The following is a 12,750-nucleotide window of genomic DNA, read 5'->3' on the forward strand; positions in this document are numbered from 1 at the left end:
AAATTAGTCGGTAATTAATTTACACGTACGAAACAGCGTGCGTACGTACACAAACGCGAGCCGTCGAACGGTTAAACGAAACGCGTCGCTTTCCTATTTTCCGGGCCGCTCGATCGTACGAGGAATTTTCTTCCGTGAAGAGCCCAGGTCCTTTTATTTTCAACGAAGGATCAAACAAAGGGACCCCCGTGCTTTTAACGTATGCATACCTAAAGCAGAACAAAGACCTAGCTTCCGCACGACACATTACTTTTCCTCTCTGCGAAGCAGAAGAAGAAAAAATGATAACAAATAAGTTTGTTGTATCCACTCGATTTTATTTTGATCTCATCGATGCGATAAACAACATGTTTTTGTTTACGCCTGTGCTAGAATATGTTATTGACTTTATGTGGTTAACGTGTCTTTTCATGTCGAGATGAATATTTGCTGATGGAATATTTGATATTGTTAATATATTAATTATGCACAATGACCGAACAGTTCAGCGGAATATTTATTTACCGATTGGTATTTAAACTTGCCTTTCAACTAGTGAAAATTTTCCTACGCGCAACAGTGCGCGAATAATAGTGATTGACCTTTTGGTGACGTCAAAGAGACATTGCTTCCGGTGACAAAGCATGCAGTAAAGGTTAAAATGGGTAAGTTTTTTTTTTGCCTTGCGTTTGTAGTTTCGTACTGAAAATTTGTGAAATTTGTTTTATTACAGTTGACGTCTGGCATCTCGTAATTCTAAAATACTGTCAAACTATGTCCAACGAATAGCATTAAGTTATATGATTTTGACCCGAGTAATAAATATGGAATACAAAGGGTTTTCAGAATTTGGCGTCGCGAGAGGACACAGAAAAATAGGTTTGTCCAGCTAGCTCCTATTTTCCCGAAACTCCGCGTCGTCAGCGTTTTCTCGCGCTCGTAACCAACGTGACCGTTGGCGCAGCTGTTGTTCGAAAATCTGACGATTCTTTCCTGAATAGCTGCATCATTCACTGTCACGCCGCACCGTTTTCTATCCCGCGTCAAAGGTCTCGTTCGGCTCGGAAAATCTTTGCCGATCCCGAGAAAGCGATTTGTTTCTTCAACGCCGAACGTACCGAGCACCGAGAACGGTATACATTGCCCACTAAACCCGACAAGATTGAATCTATTTGGACACCGTGTGATCTATATTACACTATATACTTTAACGGACGGTCTCCTCCTTCACCCTTCGTATGCTGTGCCGGAGTCATTCGTGACCCGTTGCGGTGGGGGGGATAAGCTCGAACGAAAACTGTAGCGAAAGCCTACTGTGGCCTATGGACCAAATTTTTTGGCGTATTAAAAATCGGTGTGGTCGAAGAGTTGAACCGAGAAGACACCTTGTTCCCGTCGGATCAAACGCGGCCGAATCGCCTGGAATTAACGCTATCCGCATTTAGCATTACCAGCTACCTGTATCCGGACGATATAATTGTTCCAGGCAAAGGATTAATTCCAGGCGAAGACAGGTCATGTAATTGGTCTCCTGAAGATGAAGTGCCTCTGCTTCGAGCTGCGGGAATAATTTAGGGTGCGCGCGCGCAACAGCGACGGCGACGACGGCGACGACGACGACGACGACGACGATCACGATGCCTCGACAATACATACGCATGGACACATATACAAACAAGATCCAGAGGACCTGACGCGTCGGTGTGAGGGACCATCGATCGCTCGATGGCGAAACGCCGTCGTACGCGGGACGCGCTAATTGAATATATTTATATCCGGCGTTGGGGTAGAGTTCTCGTGTTTCGACGCGTCCCCTCGAAAGCTCGGTAAATAATAACGCTTTGAAATCCGCCGCGACCGGATCTTTCACAAAGGAAATTCAATTAGCAGCGACGAACAACGGACACGTTTCCCATTCTTCCGCAGCCTGGCGATCTTTAATTGGACGGCATAACGAACCGTCTTTCGTTCACCCGCACGGAAACAAATGAAACTTTCAGATCGATAAGTTCCGCCGGGCAGTGTTGCATCGTTTCTCGCTATCGGCGATATTTTCCGCCTGACCAACAGCTTTTTATCGATTGTCGAAAGCTCTTTCATTATTCGATCCTTTAAGTGTCGCGTCAATAACAGATCTCGTTGTTTCACGCGACGAACCACCAATCGAGAATGTGCGAGCTCCGTGCGAATGTTTCGCGACTTTTTTTTTTATTAAAGGTGTACATATTCCCGATTCGAGTGGCATTTCTAAAATCATTTTTTCAGGAGAGGTATTCAATCTGCTGATCAGTGTTGAATTCATTGACACACACTGTTCAAGAATTCATGCCAGCCGGAGGCTGCATAAGCGAATCAGGAGCGCCGATGGTTTCCCTCGGCTACCTCAGGATCGAAATCGATTCTACGAGACACGCGCGAGCAAGAGACAAAAGGAGCCCAGCTGGATTATGCTCGAGTCATAAACCGATCCGTACACGGACAAGAGAGGTTCGGACGGTTTTCACCGTCGACGAGAAAAGTGCATAGAGAGACGAGGATTTCTTTCGAACGGTAGCCAACTTCCGGTTGGCTCGGCTCTGTGAAAGCAGCGTCTTTTATGCACTCCACCTGGAAGAAGGAGCAGTCTGTGCATCGGTCGCTTGGCATCCGCCGGTGAATCCCGCCACGCGGAATAATAACTCGAATCAGTCGGAAATCAATAAACCCAGACGGTCGCCGAGAGGGTATTCGAGGGAACGTAGTCAAACAACTTCGTCCTTTGGTTTAATCTCGTTTTTTTTTTGCTCGTTCATTTTTCAACTTAAGTGAAGGGTCGAAGATCACACCTTAAGATATGTGCGAGATACGTCTATGTTCCTAATAGGTCGAAACCTCGGCTGGATCGTATCTGGATTAAGCCATAGGCTGGTTCTATTTAAGGACGAGATTTAAATTCGATCCAGTGTTCGAGAGCCGTCCGAGGGGCACCGATGACATCGATCGGTGGATCTCAAGGTGGCTTCCTTACTTTCCACGGGTCGTCGGCTGCACGGTTTCTCCGCTTTTCCGATGCGAGGGGTCTGGACGTCGGTGGACGATGCCCGGAAGGAATAATCCGCTTACGCTGTTCGTGCCAGGATTTATTTGGAATCTTAACCCCTCGGGAGTTCCCACTTGGATTCAATCGAGTCGGATCTGCTTTAAATGCCCCGATCTCCGACGGATTTTTTCTTCCCCGTTCCCCCGGATAGCTGGCTACCTCGTTCGTTTAATAGTCGAGCTTAATTCCTTTATCGCGCTGTTTGTTCGAGCCTCGGATACCTTGGCCCGGAACGCTGGTTATCCGATTGTCCTTTCCGGCTTCGAGCAACGGGGTTGCACGTTCGACCTCGTCGTCGTTGCGACACTCTTGCGAGACCTTCTTTTTTTTTTGTCTCATGGAATGCTCGGTAAAATCGAATACTGCTGCGCGGGTACGTGACTCTTCGTGATCGAGTAAATAGGGGAGCGTGTGTCGTGATTTTTTCCCTCCTGGCTTCCAACTTCTGGCGGATCTTCGTTTAATCGTTAACGCAGTCTCTACCAGGATCCAAAAAGCATTTCAACGTTTCAATTCCAATCGTTTCCGAGAAACGACGGAGCCGACTCTGTCGATCGGTGTCAGCTCTGAACGAAAACGCGCTCGAGATCCCGGGCCGAACAAGTATAATTCGGCCGGGCTTCCTCGAGACAGCGTGTTTGAAATCAGAGATCAAAAGCTCTGATTTTCTGGCACGGAGAACGCCGGCGTCTAACAGGTAGACCGGAAAACAGGAAACGAAACAGGAAGAAGGAGAGACGCGATCGTAAAGGGTTAGAAGCTACGCGTCCGCTCCTAGCTATTTACACAAGCTCCTTTGAGGCTCCTGGGAAGCTAAGGGGAGGGTCGTGTCCTCGATAAAAGGCGGACGTACGGTTGATCAGAAAAATAACGGGTTATATTCGGAACGCCTTCCCGAGCTGCTATTTCACCTTTCAAACGGTAATGATCAAGCCGCCTCCTTTTCCTTCCTACATCTCGCGACAAAACTATACGACGTACAAGGAAATGGATAAACAATATATTCTAGCAAGAAATTTTTCCTTCTTCGTTTCTAACGTTATCGTTTAAATCATAAGTTTGACCTCCTCCTCGAGTACACGCTGACGCGTATGCGTACATACTTTCATGGGCGATCGGAGATAATTTCGCGTGGCGCGATCATTAAATACGGCGACCTGACGAATCGATAACCACACGTAATTTCGACCAGTATATCAGCGAGCGATTCGCCAATGGCGCGTTGACGATTCCGATCGTGAAAGGTGTCCGTTCGACGATGGAGAGGGTCCAGTCCGATCGTTTCCGAGCGGAATCTTCGCGCGTGCCGTACACGCACCGCGTAACGGACTCCTCGGATTCGCGTGTATTCACGACTCCGATGCGCGTCGCCCACGGTCTCTGGTATAAAAGCCTAGAAAACAGGCCGGAGAGTTGCAGTTCTCGCTTGGCCGCCTTAAATACCGTAATGGGAAAGATGAGATTCAAGGTAGAGTGTCGGTGTGCGAGGAAGAGTTGCCGGGAACGGGGTTGGAACGGGGAGTGAGCGGGAAATCGGATAGGAAGAGGGGCGGAAGAAAGCAAAAGGAAGAGAACGAGGAGAAAGTGCTCGTTAAGGAACGGTTTACTTTTTCTCGAACGCGGGTGGAGAGAGAGAGAGAGAGAGAGAGAGAGAGAGAGAGAGAGAGAGAGAGAGAGAGAGAGAAAGAGGGTCGGGAGTGAGGACGCGGGGGAACCGGAAAACGGAACGGTGATTCCGTTGGAATGCGTTCTAATTGATAGTAATTTCAAAAATATAATTAGTTCGGCCAGATGAGCGTGCCCCCTCGCTGTCCATGGTTCTCGTTAGGCTGCTCTAGAACCAAGTGAAATAATTCCGCGAGACTCAAAATGGCGACGCCCGCTACCACGTGGGATCTTAATAGCTGTGGTTATATTTTTCTGAAACTAGAAGCACCACGAGTGTAGAGTCTAACGACCAAACAAAATACCGCGGAAGATATATTAGATCAATTTCGGTTCCGTTTTCTAATTGCTTCTGTCGATGCGCCGTGGTCAATCGTTTCCAATAATTCCGAGGGCCACGGCCACACCGACCGAGCAAACGAACTGTAACGCGTATAAAGGGAGCAGGCGGAATTGAATTTCGATCCACAACGAAACGCGAAACTTTTATTGGCTTGTATAATCGACCAGTCGGCTCTGTTTTCAAATCGGAAGTCACCGTTGCTCTCCCGGCCGACGCAATTAAAACGGGATACGTCTAAGGCTTCGCGTTTCATCTCTTCTTTCTCCGTTTCAACATCGACTCCCTGCTCTCCCTCGTGAAATTCAATTTTCCAGTCTATCTTACCGTGTATTCAACATCCCTTTTCTCTGACTCCGTACAATTACATTCGAATCATCCTCGTCGGTGCAACCGGGTAAATTCTTCCCAGTGTGACCGACAGGAAGAAATTAAAACGTTTCTAGAGACTACACATAAGTGAGTCATTACACTGTACAATTTTTATTTTTTCGCGCTTTCATTTGCATCGATGGTAGAACCGTGGAGGGGGTGATTCTACACGAGAAAATAAGTCGAAAATACATTTTCCCCCGATCTGGTGTACGCGATGGAAAAGTTGATCGATCCGCCAACAACGAAAACAATTGATCACGTTAGACGGTCCAGCCTGCACGTCGGTCACGTTCGGTGCTGGCCAGTTCGCGTTAAATTCTGCCCCCCCCCCCCCTCACCCACTCACGTGCAGCGTCAAGAAACCGGTGGAAATCATCGATTACTTCCACCGCGCGCAATTATTCGAATCTGATTCACAACCCCGGGGAAGTCGGTCAATTAGACGTCACCTTGGTCGACGGCATCGATAACTGGACGAAATCTTGCCGAAGGACCGCGTCGGCCAAGTTACTATGGAAACTTTTTTGCGGTGCAGGTCGCGATCGCCTCGATCGTCGCGTTGGCTGTGGCTCGTCGATCGCGGGCCGGCGTGATATCCCTGGAAGGAGAGGCTTTCGACGAACAACCGGCCTCTTTGGACGGGACCGCGGAGCAACATCAGCTCTCGCTCGCCAGCTCGTACGTGCAATTCCACGGACCCGTCGAGGGTCCCGAGTACCAGGTGAAAGTGCCGCAGCAGCACGACGACGGGAATCATCTGCACGGCCAGGGTCACGACTACACGGTGGACTACGTGGCGCATCCGAGATACGAGTTCTCGTACGGCGTCGAGGACCACCATACCGGAGACTTCCACACCCAAAAGGAGACCAGAGACGGTGAGCAGAGAGGGCAGGTGCTAGGAGAGCGGAAACAGTGGTCCAAAACGCGGTAAAAAGTCAATACAGAGGAAAATATATGTCTCGGTTATTATATACGTAAAATGCCGACAAAGTCATTCCTCTTTCATGGAAGAGAAACGCGCGTGCTAACCAGACGATTTTTGGGATAAACTATGCAGTAGCCGCAATGCAATAAAAGTCGTCCGAGTGGTCGGCGAAAGGTGGTATAAAATTCGGGGTTCGGGGTACCCAGGGTTGACTAACAGCGGGCATGTCCGAGCCAGTCGTGTGTCCCCGGTCGACCCGGTGAAAACTTTTCCACCTGGCCGGGCTCCTTTGAGAGCTTTTGCGAATTTCGCTGTAAGAGCGAGAACCTGCTGCGACCCGGTCGCGAGAGAAATTCGCTTGGACGCGCACCATGAATATCCGAGGAGGCAGAACCGAGTAGATATACCGCGGTCGACTTTAATATTCGGACAACGTGCTGTTTTATAACGCGCGGAGACACCGGTACCTGTTTTGAGCTCTCGCCTATGCTCTTCTACGTGCTAGACGGCCGACTAAATCAACTTCCCTCGGTTCTATCGCTCCTGATAATTTCATCGTTTCTACGTTTCCATGTTTCCCGAAGTACATCGTCTCGGGTGTATTTGTTGAGCACTCCGGCGATCGTTAAGCCGATCAAAGTCTACAAAGCTGGACTAAGTTGGGTCTGTGCGCGTTGACGTTGTAACCCGAGGTAATATGAAACTATCGATGCATTTTTATCGGATCTCCACCGATCCAGAGGTCTCGAATCCCGCTGTGGTAGTCGCGATGTATAATTTGTATACAGCCTGTACGTCCAACGGTTTCGGAAACGATCAATTATCGAAATTGAGAAAGCGTGTTCGGAGAACCGTCCGAGCACGATAACGTCGATTGCGCCACGCCAGAAAAATGCATCCCCAAACAACAACCGAGTTTCGTTGTCGGTCTCGCCGCTAACGCGTTGAACCGAGGCGGCGCGACGCGGCTCGGCGTCGGGCAACTTTTTATCCGGTTAGAACGTTGACGCCAGTTAACCAGAAAATCGACTTACACGAAAATATCCCGAGTGTCGCTCGGTTGTAAATAAGGAGAGAGGTCGCGGCTTGCGTCGTCTCTCGCGGATCCTCCCCGCAGCCGGTTTCCTCGTCTATTAGCGTAGTTACTCTAGCCGGCCCCGTTATGCTAATAGCCACTCCAGCCCAGAATTTCTCCGAGAAGCGATTACGTCTCGTTACCAGGTCCGGGAATTGGTTTTGCGGTGAGCATTTGTCCACGAGCGTTCGTTTTCACCGCAGGAAGCAGCGTGTCCGGCGAGTACAGCGTGAAGGAGCCAGGTGGCCAGGTGAGGGTCGTCAGATATCGGGCCGACAAGGACGGATTTCATGCTGCGGTGCACACTTCCGGCGAGAACGATCACACAACCGGCGTCTACGGTGGTCAAGGCCAGACTCGGGTTCACGATCGTCAACCGGCCGAGCATCAGGAACAAGACGTCCACGATTACGCGACGTCCTACGTTAACCACCACGCCTACTGACCCACCGACCGTCTCGGACCGTGTCCTCGCTTGTTCCTGTATATCCTGATGTCGCGTCGGTTTCTTCCGCAACCGAGGACACAGGTCAAGTAGAGGTGAGAGACCTCCCTTGCTCCTGTGCCGTCGCAAGCGACTTCTCTTCAGCTCGGTGTCGCCAGATGACCGTTGGAGCCAACATTTCGCTAGAGCCAAAAATGCGTGCGACACGGGGCGTGCCGTTCCGCATTCCTTCCGAGTGACTTCGTTTCACCTCCCAACAACACTCGATGTTTTCTTGCACCTCTCGAGCTTTCGCGTTCCGCGATGTCACAGCACGGGACTCGCCGTGGACAATGCGTGTACGTTGTAAATATAGGTCACACTTTTGAATAAATTAGCCGAGTCGATCCAGCCGGTTGTTGTCTCTATGCCGCTAATCATGGTGTCGACAGTAACGACAACCGCCAACCTGGCAATTTCGCGCTATCGTGTGCCTGCTCGCGCAGCATTCACGCGACAGCCAACCGGTGCTCGCGGAACGATGGCTATCCGAATGGAGATCGGAAGATGATGGGTTGACCGGTAATTGGCGGCAATAGCGTGCCGCAATTTGTATAATGAGATCCGTTTTCCAGTGTTTTCGTTCGTCGATCTTTCCACGCGTTCTAGCTGGTTTCGGATGCCGAATGCAATGACTAGGTACTGTCGTACACTCTGTACGGATGCAAATATCGTGTAGTAAACGTGTTATATTTATTTTACCGATTAGTCGAAATCATGTAGACACATTCGATAATAAAAGCTGAAACAAATAAGTTTCATTACTGTTTTCGCACACCGAGTATCGCTAATCCTATCACAGTAGCACAGTGATATTTAGCAGCAACCGCAAAAGTAGTTTAACAATTTTTTATGTAGAAGAATGGAACAGTTTTGGGTTGACGTGCCCGCTCTCCTGACCTCAATGTTCGACTAACCTGTCAAAAAGTGTACATGCGGCGGAAAGCAATCGAGTCACGTCAAGTTCTGCTTCATTTTACGAACGTGCACTCGTGTGCTCAATTGTTTTTAAGCTAGATCCGTGCAATTCTGTTATCGGTTGGTTCCTTGTCGAATCTCTACCACTTGATTTTCGTTCGGCGTGTGGAACTCCCGTTCAAGTTTCACGTTTCGAGGGGTTGCGATCGGGGCGAGAACTATAATGTCCCGTGACGTGATTACTTGGTATTAGAAGGGCCGAAAAGAGCCCCGATGAAAACGGATCTCGGCCACTCCCGGGACACGGCGACACGCGGGCACGTCGTTAAGGCGCGTCCCTTCTGATCAATTCGATACCGGCGCGGAACGTCGTTATCGCGAATGGATAAAGACAAAAGGGGAAAAAGAGGGTAATGGGATGGGGCTGGCAGCAGGAGCGAAAGGGAATAACAGAAGGGGGGTGTCGAGGATAAAAGAAAGGCGCGTCCGTGCGCTAACAATGCCTCGAATGCATGCCGATAGAGGGAAAGAAGGGAGAGAGGGAGACAGAGAGAGAGAGAGAGAGAGAGAGAGAGAGAGAGAGAGAGCGAATGGAAACAAAAAGACGCACGGCTCGAGGAAGATAAGGGCTCGCGAGAGTCCTCGCCGCCCTTGCGCTCATATTACTTCGTTAAAGTACTAAGGTGGCCCTCTGATAAGAGGGGTCTGTTCTTTCACCCGGCGAGAGAAGATGTCCTTCGTAGATAACAGACCATCGGGCAACCCTTTCGACGTGCCCGACACATCAAACTTTTACCGTCTATAAACTGTCTTTTTCAAGCTTCTCGACGGCTCGAACGAAGTGACCCGGCACAAAGTATACCGACAGGTGAAGCAGAGTTGGTCTTCGGGATGTTTCGCGTGCCGAAGTTCTTACGTGACGTCGCCGCACGAGGCGCGCTGAAGCCGCGATAATGGCTGTATAGATACTCGAAGTTCGCACGGTATTCCGGGGGACGCGGTAATTTCCGGCAGATCGCGGCAACCGCTAATTACCGTTGGCATTGCGCTGCGATTACTTCGCTTGACGGTCTCACGAATCGTCGCTGGTGATCGAGGGCTACAGTATGTAGCCACGACGTCACACTCTCGCACGAAAACCCACCCTCCTCGACGTCGCATACTATTACGGGGCTGTAGAAAATTCCAACATCGCTTTCAGTCGCGTGAAAATCCTTTGACACGATATTGCGTTACACGGAGTAACTGCGCGATTGATGGAATCAAATTACAACGACCCGTGTAGTTGTTTCGAGCGAAGGAATGTTTGGATACGTATTTTCGATTTGCTTCAAACGTATGTTGAATATTCTTGCCGATAAATAGGAAAATTGCTACGGATTTATACTTTCGTCACCACGGGGAACGGTTGGGACAAGTAGCCGGAATTACGTTCTCCGGTGACAAGTCCGTCCCAAAGTTATTAAGCGATAAAAGAAGCTGCCGTTCGGGTACGGTAAAAACTTTGGCTTCGGTCAGATAGAAGTTTCAATTATGAAACGGGATTAACTTTCCTAACTTCCCGGGCAAAATCAACGAAACAAGAAGATTCATCGTTATGATTTCCGGTCGGGAATAGACGGTCCCGGGGTTGGTTTTCCTCTGAAACGGTCCGCAGATTATCTCGCGGAATGCATTTCGCCAGGTGAAATCCCGTGGAATTCGGGCCGCGCCGCTAGATCGAATCGGCACCAGGCGAACGTCGCCTTGTTCCGACTTTATCGTTTAATTTTTCTATTTATCGGCCACGGACCCCGTGAAAATTCTCGATTATTATTAGACCGACCCGGTAACTCGATTCCGGGCTAGACCAAAGCCTGCGAACACGAGAACGAGTTAATTTCCAGTGGCCCGCGACAAATCGTTTCCCCGCGAAGTTCATTATTCCGTGCCATTGTTCCGAATAAAATTTGCGAGCGGGTTAATCGATAATCGTGGACGTCGGTCGCGTGGACCACGATCATATTTACCGGGCGCCAATTACCCGTGCACGGTATCTTAAATTTCCATTCGAACAATTCTACGTAGAATCCTACAAAATTCACGGCATTGCTCGCAGTAATATCGGACACTTTTAAAAGGACGATGACTATTTTACAGATCAATTAGTTTACCATGTAATGGAAAATATAATGGAGAAGGATATTTGAGGTTTCTGCCAGGAAGCCGACAATAAAATCGACGACAGACGACAGCGGTGCGTTTCATCGGAGAGGAATGTGGGTCATCGTTGCGTTCAAATCGTGCTCCGTCCGGCCGGCAGAAAAATTTCATAAATATATTATTCATAACTATTCATTGACCCGGTTTCGGCACTCGAATGCGTACATCGAACCGCCGCGCCGGCGTGAATGATCTGGAAAAAATATACGGGTCCATTTCGGCGCCTGCTTTCTGCGCCCCCGCGCGCTGTTTGCCGCGTGAAAATAATTAATAAAAGCAGCCGCGACGGCCTCGTTACGAGTAATGATCGTTCTCGACTGTTAACAGTACCCGATATGGACGAGCACGTATCTTTGTGCAATTTGTTACAATTACGTGTTTCCGCTTGGATTTCGTTACCGACGATTTCGAAAACCACCGACTCTCAAACTGTGCGCCGTCATCGTGTTATATTAAGCTTAATGCGTGTTTGGATACGTACGTCGACCGGCTCCCTTTGAAAACGGGACGTTTCCATAATTGAATTGTCACGGAAAAACGAATCCGGCTCGCTCTTTTCGTAGATACTTGTTGCGCGATCCGAATCATTTGTTCGTTGTTTCTTCTTTCTTGGCGGTTCTCCTTGAACGGTCGATATCGACCGTTTCGATTTCGGTGTGTAGCGGTGATTTTTGGTGTTTGGGCGCTGCGATCATACCGAATCGGCCCGCAAATGGACAACGCGGTAGAAACGCGAGCGGATAATCAATAGGCTTGCCGTTGGAAACGTAGAACGTGGTGGACGGTCGTGTTACTCGGCCGGCGCATTTCAATCGGCAGGTAACGCCAGAAGGCCGATGGTTCGTGGCAATTTTGCGTTCCGTGGACCGAGGATGGCAGCGCGCCTAGGACACCGTTAATTTGTTAGCTGGTAATTTGATCGGTAGGGACTGGCCAGTCCGTGTCCTGGCCGAACGCGAGGAACGGGGATCGTGGACACGCGGATCGTTTCGACGGGTTCAGCTCGCGAAAAACGTTCGTCCCCGCCGCGCCGCGACCAGCCGATTCCAGTCTTTGTTATTCGTCGCGCAACGGCTCCACCGTCATTAACGGCAATTATTTTCGGGCCGGGGGCTCCCGGGCTCGTTTGCACAGTCAATGACGGCTGAATTTACCGATTGCTCTCGTTACAACCGGCCCGTTGAAGTAACGCGTTAATTCCGCTGTTATCACGCGATTTCATGGTGACATTTGGTTTCGCGAGCCCCTGTTGGAAAGTGCGCGGCGCGGCCCGGCCACCCCGCGCTTGTTGTTTGCCGGCCCGATATTAAATCGGAATTGCGTGTACGTGCCCGCGTACAGAGCGCCGCGCCGGATTGGTGGAAAACCGCCGTTTGAATTCGCCGGAATGGGTTTCATTTTATTTGCCGTGTAATCTACGGTCCTTTACCGAGAGCCCCGCGTTTTGTTTTTTCACGAAATTCTGGAAAGTACACCCCGACCGAACTGATAAACCCCGCCTATATTCCCTAACAACAAACGAAAGTATCACCGACCGCTAACTGAAGCGGTAGCTTCCCTTCTTTTTTTTTAGCTCGCTGACCTCCTTTCGCAGTTTTTTTTCCGTTCAACACCTTTTTCGGACCGACTGTGTCTGTTTATTGGATTTTCCAAGTGGCCTCACCCGTGGTAAACAAAAGTGTAAGTCATTTGGAACAATGGTTTT

At 49.6% G+C, this 12,750-nt stretch overlaps 1 protein-coding gene across 1 annotated transcript; it reads left to right on the top strand.

Annotated features, from left to right (window-relative positions):
* The first annotated feature begins 640 nt into the window (after positions 1-640).
* Positions 641-7,886, top strand: LOC143363006 (uncharacterized). Its single transcript, XM_076803582.1, has 5 exons — positions 641-644; positions 713-729; positions 4,251-4,526; positions 5,974-6,316; positions 7,645-7,886. Exons 1-5 carry the CDS (start codon positions 641-643, stop codon positions 7,884-7,886), a joined length of 882 nt encoding a protein of 293 aa, XP_076659697.1.
* Positions 7,887-12,750: the final 4,864 nt, after the last annotated feature.

Source organism: Halictus rubicundus, chromosome 18, assembly GCF_050948215.1.
Source record: "Halictus rubicundus isolate RS-2024b chromosome 18, iyHalRubi1_principal, whole genome shotgun sequence".
Taxonomy (NCBI): Eukaryota; Metazoa; Arthropoda; class Insecta; order Hymenoptera; family Halictidae; genus Halictus; species Halictus rubicundus.

What these genes read in the sequence shown, in the direction of transcription:
- LOC143363006 (XM_076803582.1), top strand. An exon ending in TGGGAAAGATGAGATTCAAG is followed by an intron (nt 4,527 to 5,973) that starts GTAGAGTGTCGG and finishes TTTGCGGTGCAG; the next exon opens with GTCGCGATCGCCTCGATCGT. An exon ending in CCAAAAGGAGACCAGAGACG is followed by an intron (nt 6,317 to 7,644) that starts GTGAGCAGAGAG and finishes TTTTCACCGCAG; the next exon opens with GAAGCAGCGTGTCCGGCGAG.